The 12,352-nt window shown below is 41.2% G+C and overlaps 1 protein-coding gene across 7 annotated transcripts in view; it reads right to left on the bottom strand.

The window, feature by feature from the left end:
- Positions 1–12,352, bottom strand: part of IKZF3 (IKAROS family zinc finger 3) — a 36,449-nt gene that overhangs the window by 19,838 nt on the left and 4,259 nt on the right. For all 7 annotated transcript variants that reach the window (XM_056512120.1, XM_056512126.1, XM_056512121.1 and 4 more), the window contains exons 2-3: positions 11,803–11,856; positions 10,485–10,595 (exon numbers count right to left, since the gene is read on the bottom strand). In XM_056512120.1, the coding sequence (XP_056368095.1) occupies positions 10,485–10,595; positions 11,803–11,856 (165 nt within the window). The remainder of the gene's footprint in view (positions 1–10,484; positions 10,596–11,802; positions 11,857–12,352) is intronic.

The raw sequence follows: 12,352 nt of genomic DNA, 5'->3' as shown, positions 1-12,352 counted from the left end.
TTTCAATTCCCACTTTCTACTTAACGTCTCACCTTTCATCTGCATCACACGTGGTTGTTGAGCAGAGGCCAAGCTGTGACCTCCAGTGGAGGCTTCTGTGCCATTTGCTGCTCTTTCTCCTTGAGTTCTTGGCTCACAGCTCCAGAGCTGAGCCAGGGTCTGTGTGGCACAGCCTGGGCACTGGTTTGAGCCCCCCACAGAACATCCCTGGGGACTGGTGCAAACTGGGCAAATCATCTTCTGATCCCACCATGGAAAATAATCACCTCTGCAGCTTCCATACTGCACCTAAGGCTTGTGTTTCCTTGTAGTAACAGAGGAGGATGCACCTGGGTTTGATCAAGGCTTTTCCATCACTGCCTCTGCAAAAAAGAGGGGCTGTTTCAGGTGCCCATGGCATCCAAAGTTCAAGTGTTTTCCTGGAGGTATTTGAAGGACTTCCACAGAAAAATTCCCCCTCTGATGGCTGAGACCAGGAGAAGCCACAAGGGAAGAGGCTTTTTTAACTCAAACACAAATTAGAAGGGTTGGAGTTTTTTCACCTGTTATGGTTTAGGGGCTAATTCACCTCCTGACAAGAGGCAGCTTTGGTGCAAAGCAGACTGAAGAAAAGATGGCTTGGTATAGGTTGGACTAAAATTAACCAAGTGATTGCAGAGTCTGGAGCCACCAGATTACTTTTTCAGCCCAGGTCTTTCTCTGTACTGGCATGCACAGGGAATACCATGTGATCAGGAGATTGGCAGCTGTGTGGAAGGTTTATATCTGTCACTTAAAAATCATATCAACATATTTTATTAGATCAGGGAGTTTCCTGGCTGGTCTGCCTTAATCAAGAGGAAGGAAGCTGTGACTTCATGTAGAATAGGGAAATTTAACAGAGGAAAAACACAATTATCCCTAAAAACACTAACAAAGTTCCCACAGTGGAAAAAATAAGAGCTATCATGTCTTTTATTAGGCAAGTAAAGAGGTTGTAAGAGAAAAAAAAGCCTTCATGGAGTCCAAGCCAGGGAACTATTTTTCTTGAGGCAGTTCATGGAGTTAATATACACTGAGAAAAAAAAGCTGCAGCTTTTAGAGAACAAAGTGCTGGTGTGATGCGTTAAGGCTGATGCACATGGTTTCATTTCCTGGGGAGATGATTACAAGATGAAAGACATACTCCAGAGTAATATTTTTGTTTCACCTGAAACACTGTAAAAACAATGAGTTCTGGAAAAAATCCAAAATAAAATTGCGGTGGCAGCTTCAGACTGAGTCACCACCCAAACAGTGCTTGTGTGTGCTCTATAAAATGATAGAATCACAAAGGGTTTGTGTTGGAATGACATTAAAGCTCATCCAGTCCCACCCCCTGCCCTGGGCAGGGACACCTTCCACTCTTCCAGGCTGGTCCAAGCCCCGTCCAGTCTGGCTTTGGACACTCCCAGGGATGGGGCAGCCACAGCTGCTCTGTGCCAGGACCTCCCCACCCTCACAGGGAGGAATTTGTCTTATATATCCAACATGAATTTCGCCTTTTTCAGCTTAAAGCCATTCCCTCTTGTCCTGTCACTCCTGTTTCTGAAGCAGGGCCCCTCTGCTTTCTTTTAGGTCCCTTCAGATATTGGATTACTGCTCTGACATCTCCATACAACCTCTCTTCTCCAGGCTGAAAATGCAGAAATAAAAAAGTCGAGAGACCCAAACAATTAGGGCAAGTTGGAGAGTTTCTGAATCTTAGCTCTTTTCTCTAGGAGGAAGTTTCAGAAGGAAAACCCCCAAAATTCTCCATTTAATCTGAGACTCTGGCATCAAATACAGAGGAGAGAACATAAGTTTTGTCCTGTTGTTAAGCAAAGTTTACCAGGAGCGATGGGAAAAGCACAAGGAATTAAACCCAGAAGCTATTAAAGACAACGGCAGGAAAGGGTGATGTAGCTCAAGTGTTTTACAAGGAGTGGGGTCATAATCGTGAAATCCTCAGCACATGCAAAAAGTCAACTGGGTAACAAAGAAACTTAATCATCTTAATGTGGCATTTTAATGATGCTGCTGATTTGCTGTGCCAATTCAGAGATAATGAGCCCCTAATGCTACAGATGTTCAGCCAGACTAAAGGAAAAAAAAAAAAAAAAAAAAAGGAAAAAAAGAAAGCTTTTCTTGTATGCCATTTCCTAACTATCCAATTAAACAAATTGTGAAAGCATATAAATAGTTTACCAGGTTTTGACAGCTGTTAATGGGATTCAGATGCCGAGGAACAAGAAGGGAGTCGATACAGGGCAGATTGGAGGCTTCTTGTGACTACCTGGCTTTGACAGGTATTAACTGATGATTCATCACCGTTATCCCCACAAAACCCCACAGACACATGCCAGAGCTGCTCCCCTCCCACAATGAGAGACTCCTGTACCTAACCCAGCCTGAGACAGAGCAGTGAAGCTGAAAAAGTCAGCAGAATTTCCAAATTCAAGGCAGAATCCTGCGTGTTTGTGAGAAACACCTCAGCAATGGAATCAACACACTGGGGGCAAAGATAAGTCATGAATTAAAAATTTCCATATTCCTTGCTGAATAAAGAGAGTAGTACATCCCACAAAAATTATAAACCAGGGGAAAGTAATTAAAATAAACAATGCTATGCCTACATTTTTTTCCTCAAACAACAAGAAGAAAACAACTGTGTGTATATACTGAGAATTTGGAGACTAACAAATGGGGAATTATAAAATGTGAAATGACACAATAGCAACATGACTTTTTTTTTTTTTAATGAGGCAACACTATCAGAGTTAAGACAACTTTTCACTATGTTTTTCTTCCACCCCACTGCAGATATCCATCTAGGGAAGGGAAAGGATTTCAAGCATTTTTGGCCCACCCTGATTTGTTTTCCCTCTGACTCCAGCCTGGGAACCCTTTTTCCTAACAGCTTTTATGACATCATTGTTTGACAACAAAAAAAAGCAAACACCTCACAGTAGAATTAACTTCTAGCCAGACAGCAGAAACAACCACTCCTACCAGGACATGGTGACACCTTGCAGGGTGCAGACACTGGGCCTGTCACATTCCTTGGGTCCTTTTTTGTGTCACTGCAGGCCAAAGCAGAGATTCCTGCACTAAAAGGCCCAAATATTGCATTTATTACTTGGACATATTGGCTTTGGGTTTATTTTATCTTTGTGCCTTAGTATTTTTTTAGTACTGTTCTTCAATAATCATTTTTACACAAAAAAACCCAGTAATTATTTTGTTTAGATACTATATAAAGCAGGCATGAGTGGTGATTCCTAAATGACCCAGTGCAGAATGCACCTGGTGGAAATTTTACTTCTAAATATAGGAGAGAAACTTTCATCATTCCCCTTTGTGGAGTGCAGGCTCAATGGTAATGAGCCTCCTTGGTTTTATTGTGACTTGAAACAAAAATAGAAACAAATCAAATTGAAATGCAGCACTGAGAATTGGAAAGAAAATAAAAAAAATCAGCCAGGCATCATTTTCCAAGTGCTCAGATGTGTATTTTCTACTTCATTAATACCCATGCCTCTCTATCATTAAAGCATAGTGTAATTTATCTGGTTGTACAATTAATTGCAAAATAACACCAACCAAACAACACACATTGTTTTCAAGCTCATGTGAGTCAGGAAACGCGAATTATGTAACTGGTTCTTCAAGCATCTTACTTAAAATAATAATTTTTCTTATAAAGATTAATATTCCTGTGGAAATATTTGATTTTACACACAGTATTTCCCCTCTACTATCATTTTCTGCCCAATCATATTCTAGTGTTTTTCTAGGATTTTCATTCAAAAGGTTTCCAAATTATGTTGAAGTTATACTAACAGAAATAGGGGTAAAGGAGAAATGTTCCCCAAAACTGGAGTAAAACAGGACAAGCTGCACAGCAACACTGTGCAGTGCTGGGTTTAGAGAAGGAAATGATATTTAATTTCATTTAACTGCATTTAAATGCTCTTTAGTGAACCTACAAACAGAATCTGGGGAAGCAGAATGACCTTTTCTGGGACAAATTGGACAAGGGGCTGGAAAACGGTGGTTAGTTTATGCTGAAACTACCATGAGATTTTATTTAAATTTTAAAATGTGGCAATAATTTGCCAATTTTACACAACTTTCTACACCCCCAGTGCTGGAGGGGAGCACAGAGGGAATGTCATCCCACATCCTCAGGCCTGCAGGGCCCAGGTTTTCCAACATGTCCCAGATGAAATTTCTTTTAATTTTGACACCTGTTAACATTATCCTTTCAGATTTGAATATCTTTAAAGTCTCCTTCTTACAAAAAACACAGAAAAAGATGAAACTGCACAAGCTCTTCCCTTCCTTTGCCGTTAAGATACCATCACCCAGAGAAAACATTTCTAAAATTACAATTCCTGAAGTCCAGCAAGGCAGATACAATCACAACCGTTAAATCAGACTTCAATGAGACAGTTAATCAGAGAACATCTGGACCCAACAGTCAGACTGAGAAAGGCCACATGTTAAATTCAGATAATCACTGGCATTACTTATATCAAGGGACCAATCACTAATGTGACCACTCAGGCACAGTCGACTCTGGTCAACTGTGCTTCAAATGAACTTCAAACCTGAGAAATTCAAAGTATAATTTCATTTAGTCTTTGTACATTCATCTCCCAGGAGCCTTCCTGACAATGCAATATATTCTTGTAAGAAAGATTAAATATGGAGAGAAAATTAGATTAAATAATATGAAGAACAGGGAAATGCGTGATAAATATCTGAGGAATTTTAACACATATAGGCTGAAGGCAGAGGCTTGGTTCAAATGTTCTTGAGCATCTTGAACAGTGCACTGATTTGATTGAACTGTTAAAAAACTTCAGTAGTAAATAATCTTGACTTGAATTTTAGATTACACCTGTGTCATCTATTTGAAGTTCTTTAATCAAATATTTGTAGTTTACTTTTAGCATAGCCTTCTAGAGGAGCGAGTGTATCCTCTCTGTGCTCCCTCAGGAACTCTGATCTCACAGCTCTTTCCCAGCCTAAACGTTCCCAGGAGCCTGCACGACAAACCCAAGGCTCCCTGGAAGAGCAGGGTTACTGAAGAGCCGCTCCGGGAGCACCTGCAGCTCCCAGAGGCGCTCCTGGAGGTGGAGCTGCTGCACCAGGAGAGCAGGAGAGGAGCGCGGCAGGTGAGCGCAGCCACCCGCTGCTCCACGGGAGTACAGCGAGCCCAGCTCCGCAGTCACAAAGTTCCTGACGCTGCTGCAGAGCGGGAGAAGGAAATAAAGGCGGAACAAGAGCTGGAGCAGCCTGACGGGAGACGGCAACGCCGGCCCGGGGGGTCTCAGGTGAAACAGGCACTGAGCACCCAGTGCAAACTCTGCATAGTTCAGTTAAAAGTCACTAATGAGACATCAATTCCAGTGCTCAGGGAACTATTTGTATATGTTTTAGCAAAGTTTTGTCTCTTGTGGATCTGTTTCCCTTTCCCAATACTTTTCCAGCAGGACAAACAATGAACCTGTCCCTTCAACTCCCATTTTGTGCCAAATTAACAGCCTGGTTTGGGGGCAAAATGTGACTCGTCGCTATTAACTGGTTTCCTTCTCACCAGTCTGTATTTCCAAAAATGGATTATTTCCTACAACCACATGCCATTTGAGTTCCCAGAGCCATTTTTTGCATCTTCACTTATTTTCTGCTGGGACGAGTAGCGAGGGATCACAACTCATCTATCTTGGACTGGATTTAATTTCAGTGCCAAAGGAAGAAATATTTCTCTCACCTGTAATTTCAGTTAATTATTTTGTATGGATCCAAGATACACGTTGTAGAACAAATGAAGGGGGAAAAAAGGGAGTTTAAAAAGTTATTAAATTAAGCCCATCATGTACTGAATAACTCTGTGCATCCATCCTCTTTCCAGCCCTTGTTCTGTCTGAGAGCTTCCACTGGGAGTCAGGATATCTCAAAAATAAATTCTATTTTCTAATCACTACAATGGGTTAATTAGAATGAGAAATAGCAGCGCTTTCTGATTATTTCCAGGCAGTCAGAGTATCCGAGTGTCTGTGTCAGTGCTGAGTGCTCAGGATAGTCCAGCTGATGTCAATCATTTACAGGCTGGGTGACACCACCGCCCCGTTGATGTCACCGAGCGTGCCTGGCAGCATTCCTGCCGCTGACGGCACAGTCTGAAGAGTTCAAACAAAGTCAAGAGGATCGTTTGTTGATAAGGAAAACGCGGCTTTCAGTCCCAGTAGAGCCCCCAGAGAAGCCTGACCCGTTCAGCACAGGCTCCTTGTTGGGTTTAGCACTACAGAAATCCCCTTGCAGTGAACTTCTGCTGATGTTGTGAGATAACCCCGAGTCCCATGAGCGCCGGGGCTCGAGCTGGGCTTGGGAGATGTAATATTCTGATAAAAAACGGCACTTCCTTTCCAGGCAGATAAGTGCGTGCTCTTGCAGCACCGCTGGAACCTCGCTGAGCGCCCCAGCAAGGCTTTGTCACCTCTCCTGCCTCACTCCAGCCTTTCAACCGCCCCCCTCACTCACCTCAGTGCAGCAGCAATTAACATCCATAAACCACAAATGCGGCTTTTATCTCTTTTTAGCTCGCAACCATGAAAGCTCGCTGACATTCATAACACCCCAAAAGTTGTCTGCCTCAACAGCTGATAGAATTAAGACACAATTAAACATTCGTGCTTGACTGCGACTCCCAGAGGAAGGAACGTGGCTCTTTTAATTTAATTTTTAAATTAAAGATGTGTCAACTTTGGCCACCAAAGGTAACAGTGTTGGTGGCACATAAAGAAACAGGGGAAATCAAGCGCTTCCCCCCCGCTCTCATTGCTTGTCTCTTTTCAGACTAGACACAGGAAGCACCATGGGAACGGTGTATTTTTATGGTTGCAGGCGAGCATACACCATGTGCACCACAGCGTGCAGCTTCCAGTCCCTTGAGGCAAGAAAAGGGGGTTTTGTTTCTTTTTTTCCTTCTTCCCCATCAAGCTTTTAATTACCATTTTACTATAGCCTGCTGCCTAATTGTTTGCCCGATACTTAGCACTGATCATCATGGAATCCTGTTTAACAGAGGGGTGGAATAAGACAAGTTGAGTTGTTTCCATGGAATGGCATCTCACCTGTGTCAGGGCACACATAAAAACCACCATAAGCTGGTGTGTTTGCACAGGCTCAGAGAAGTACAAATACAGAACTGTTTGCTGGAAAAGTGGAATTTTAAAATACCCAATGAGCCTCAGTATGGTGTTTCAGCCCTACGCATTGATTTATTGCTTTTATGAACTGTCTGTAAGTTTTTAAAAGGATCCCAGCACCACTTTTAGCATAAAAAAGCTCCACCAAACCAAGTCAGACAACATCTAGATTTAAGCAGGTCCAGCTTTTGCTCAAAGCCTCAGAATAATTCCCCACAACATACAGTGTCACCCATGAATAATGCAAGAGTCACAAAAACATGTAGTCCAAGAAACTGAAAGATTCCTACTCACTACGGATGGCTGACAAGACATGGAAAAACCAGACATAATTGTGCTGGAGAAAAACATGTTACAGACATACTAAGGCAGTGGAAAGCAGGTTATCGAAGGCCTGATCTCTCTCCATGAGTCAGTGGCCTCGTGTTCCCATGATGGCCTTCAGCAGATGGAACAAAGCCCGGGGGCACGGATCATGCGGGGGTTCAGGACAGAAAAACGAGAGGTTTCTGTGTCACAGGCTGTCACCAGCAATGAATTGGGAAGGTGCTGGAGTGGAATTGCTCACTCACAAATGTGATTAACATTTATGAGAACCACATAAATATTTTTCATTATTTCTATTTAAATAGAAATTAACCAGTATGTTTTTCAGGTGTAGGCAGGACACAATCCTTTTCCCAAAAGCCATCATCAGTACTGGTGATATTTCTATTCTGTGATCCTGGAGAATATTATATATTCATTTTTACCAGGGTTAGTGATCCCCAAAAGATAATCCTCCCACCAGGACAGCACTGTCAGAATGTGGTTTCATTTATAGAAGTCAGCCAGTAGTTACTGACCCATAAGGACTGCTCAGGGACTAACAGAGATGTTGCTATTTTATAGAGGGCATGACATGAAAGCTGAGATTATTTGTGAATTTCAGTCTCCAACAGCAACTGAACTGGTGTTGTTGGGAGGAAATTTAAGTGCACCAACTGATCATTGCACGGCCTGGAGTACTAGCACAGCATGCTTAAATATTTAAGATTTTTTTGTGCTTCCGGTATCAGAATGACTGCAGAGAGCAGTGTGTGAAGCACTGAAGCAAACACAATGTATATTTCATTTTGTGCCATTTTACATGGAGAAGCTGGAGGTACCTTTTTTGTGCATTTGAAGCAGCTTTCTCCTTGCAGTCGAGGCTTTATTCCTACAGTGAGCAGCAAGGAATGGGGCACTGTGGTACTGAAGGTTCATACTCACTTTATAATGAATGAGCCCTAATGGTAAGGGAGGCTGCTAGAGGGAAATTATGTTTTATTGATATTTACAGCATTGTCTTTGAGATGTAAATTTTCAGTGTTTGCATTCCAGAACAAATGGTAAAGAGACTTTTAGAGTCAGCAGCAATATAAAAAATGAATGGTAAGAGCAGTACTGACACAGTCTCTCACATGTCCAAGTTGTGCCTGACTTAAATGTATGCAAAAGAGGGTGAGAAATGGTACTGCAGGCACGGGGCAGCCAGAGAACAGGAAAAGAACTTGCTTCATATCTGGACACTGCATAAGAGCAGTATGGACAAGGCTCCTGGAATGGGAAAGTGGGAAGGAGCTACAGCAACTCCTCTCAGGTGGTCAATCCTGAGGGGTTTGGGAAAGAAACCCTGTCCTGGCTTTCTGAACCCACAGCTCGGTGAGCAGGAGGAGTGAAGGGCTGGCACACTGGGAAAGCACAAGGAGAAGTGAGTTAGTGAAAGTGGAATTGGTGCAAGGGGTGGACAAACAGCTGGAGCACGGCTGTGAATATTTTATGTCCTGTGGGATCTGAGAGATCAGCTGCCTTGGATGTAGAAAATGCTCAAGTCTTCCATATTCTGTCTATTCTATTGAACTTCTGTATTTAGGGTAAGCAGAGCAGAACTCACCTGCCCAAGGCAGGCTCTATATTGCAGAACTCTATAATGAACTATTCTCCACTGCAGAATCCTGCTAAGCAGCAGCTGCTCTGGGGACACGAGGCTTTTCATCCTAATCCAGACACACAAATTTGGTCAGAAAACCTGTGTGATGTCTCTCCATATATTGCCCAGAAAGGTCAGATACCAGCAGAATTCCAGATATTGGCACTGTAGATCCTTGAGTGAGATTCATCTCACCACTCCCTTGAGTGTTTTATGTTTACTTGCATTTTGTTAACCAATAAAAACATTTAGTCATTAATAATGCAGAAGTATAACCTCTGCAAAATAATCACAATAATGTTAGAGGGAACAACCAAAGCACAGCCAAAACACACAATTCTTTAGTGATTTACTTGATTCATGTGATACAAACTCTACCTCAAACTCCTACCCAAAGCCACAGCTGTAATTTCCCTTGGCTGCTGCACTGCCATGGACCTGTGGCACTGAGAGGCTCTGTGAAACTGGTAACACAGTGTGTGCTGTCCCCAGGACACGTGCCCCACATCCTCCACCAGGCACACTCCTCACTGGTTGTGGCTGAGGCCCCTGGCAGGGATGAACACTCTCAGATCATGGGCAGGAACTGTTGTTAATGCTGAGATTTCAGTTTAGGAGCTTCTACAGCACGGAAGAAACCCAAATCTATGTCATAGGCACATGTAAACCCCTGAGCTCTGTAAGACTGCCAAGTTTCAGGAGCTGCTGCTGTTTTCTTCTATCTATAAATGAAGAGGGCCTGCTGGTTTTTAAAGACAGTACATATTAGTTTACTATTTTAATTAATCCCTATGTTTTCTCTCAGACCTGTAGGAAGGGTATTTTCTTCAACAATAAACGTGGAAAACTGTCCAACTTCCCCTTCACCCACAGTTTAAAGTACAACATTGCTGCTACAGTGTTAAATTTTACAGGTCTGAGTGGTCCTGTGAATTTGAGGCAACTTGTTCTTTCTTTCAAAAAAGAAAAAAATAAATTATCAAGTTATTTTTCAGGTATGAAAGGACATAGCAACATTAATAAAAATTGCAGTCTTAACACAGGATTTGCCTATGCAAACTGCTCTTAGGAATTTGTTACCACATACATTAAAGGCTCATCCACTTGCTCATTTATCTTCCCATCCATATTTCATAGATCCTGTAAAACTGACCTTGGTAGAACGTGATAGAAAAGTATTACTCTTCTTTAGAGTGTGTTGAAATGCTCTGAATGAATTTTATTGCTATTGCTTTTAAAGACATGCTCTCATAGCAGAATCAGATGAATAAAGAGACAAAACAGAACTATTATTTATCAGAATTCCAACTCTACTTTACCTCCTGCTTCTTCATTAGACTGATTGTGTTCCTTCATATCTTCCACATTATCCATGCTTTCCATTTCCTGGGATTTGTTCAGATTACAGTCTGTCAAATCCTCTTGTTCTTCTGGAAAAAAAAAGGCAAAAAAGAATTAACTATTTATTCTCCAAGAATATTTCCAGGTGATTCCCTCGAAGAAAGCACCTGCACACCACCAGCATTGTTGATAGTACCCACAATGTTATTTCTACAGATGCTCTGATTGAACTTTGGGGAATGATTTTACTTCCCAAAATCCTTCACAAATTCTCTCACACACCTGGAACCCATTTTCAGCTTTTACCCAGATCTAAATATTCTGAAGATTGTTCTAAATGACATCAGGAATAAAATCCAATACATCTAACTCTATCATAAGTGCTCTGACAACTGGTGTGAGCAGAGATGGAACTCCTTGTAGCAAGGCAAAAGAATCACAGATCCACTTTGTTCTTTTGGGCAAAATATGAATCATTCTGGCCTTAGGCCAGAAAATTGCTCAAGCACATGTAATCAAGGCTTCTTTGACCCTACTTGCACTTCTCTGCTTATTCCACGTGTGTATTTTTAAATATCAACATTATCATGCAGATCAGATTCCCAGAGATCTCAGCTTCTCTCCTTGGAAATAAAGACACATTTTTAACTGTGAAATTTATTCCAGTGAAGTGTTTCAAATAAAGTCTCTTTCATTAACCCCATGATGCAAACTAACTCCATATTATTTCTGTAAATTCCAGATCAATATTTCATTAAGAAAACAGTATTTTCTTTCAAACATTATGGGAATTTAAAAAATTTATGGTAATACTGTGAAATTGCTGGTAAATTCTTTAACTTACTGACAGCTGGATGATAACACCCCTGATCTTTCTCAAGTTAAATATTACATTGGAGCTGAAAAGGGGCTCAACTTTTTGATTAACAAGAGAATGAAACACTTGTCAAACTTACTCAGGAGGTTTGTATTCATATTTTCAGAAATGCGGTCAACCAAGAGAATTGTATTATTCTTGCTTCCCTAATCAAAACTTCCAACTTTCTTGTGAAAATATTTCTTTTCCTTCTATATAGTCTTTTTTTTCCTACTTCATTGTAATTTTCCAATGTTACATTGAACTTCTACGCTTTTATTTAATCTATAAAATTTACTTTTTTTGCCTTTAATGCCCCTCTTTTGACTCTGTTATTTAGTGTCCTGGGACCCTAAAGCAGCTTCAATTCATGTCTTTTCTCCATTTAAATGTAAAATTGTTAAGAGAGGGTGGAAGAAGAGAACTGAACAGCACAGTACCTGCAGCTATGGGCTGTTCCTGAGGGTTACTGAGGTCCATCCCGGGCTGTGAATCTGCAAAAGACAGAAAAGCAGCCAGAGGTTGATATTTTTATTCTATTAGAAATATTTAGATAGTTCACGACACAGTTGTTACAATCTTATAAATTCCTGTTCTCTTGGCTGAAAGTAAAATTGAAAAAGAAAACATTTCAAAGAAATAAAAACCAAATTAATATCATGCTGCGCTTCTTTATATCCTGACCACTGGCCTGTGCCCAGAAAAGGGATTAAGTGTGATTTTCTTACTTCAAAAATTATAGAACAGAGTACCTTATGCTTTTGATTTACTCACTGAGTACCCTGTGAGCACAGTGCAGCAGTAGTAACTCCGAAGGAAATTAATTTCTCTAAAGCACAAAGATATTTTTACATTCCTTTACCAATACAAAGGGAAACCCCCATTATCTTCACAAGATCTACTTGGTTTTCATGGGAATGCAAGTCTAATTCCCACTGAGAAATTCCAAAAGGGATCAATTGCTAGGAATTTTAAACATTTTTCAAAGGA

This window comes from Oenanthe melanoleuca, chromosome 27 (genome assembly GCF_029582105.1).
Source record: "Oenanthe melanoleuca isolate GR-GAL-2019-014 chromosome 27, OMel1.0, whole genome shotgun sequence".
Classification (NCBI taxonomy): Eukaryota; Metazoa; Chordata; class Aves; order Passeriformes; family Muscicapidae; genus Oenanthe; species Oenanthe melanoleuca.
The sequence above is the reverse complement of the archived record's forward strand: the minus strand, read 5'-3'. Positions and strand labels throughout refer to the sequence as shown.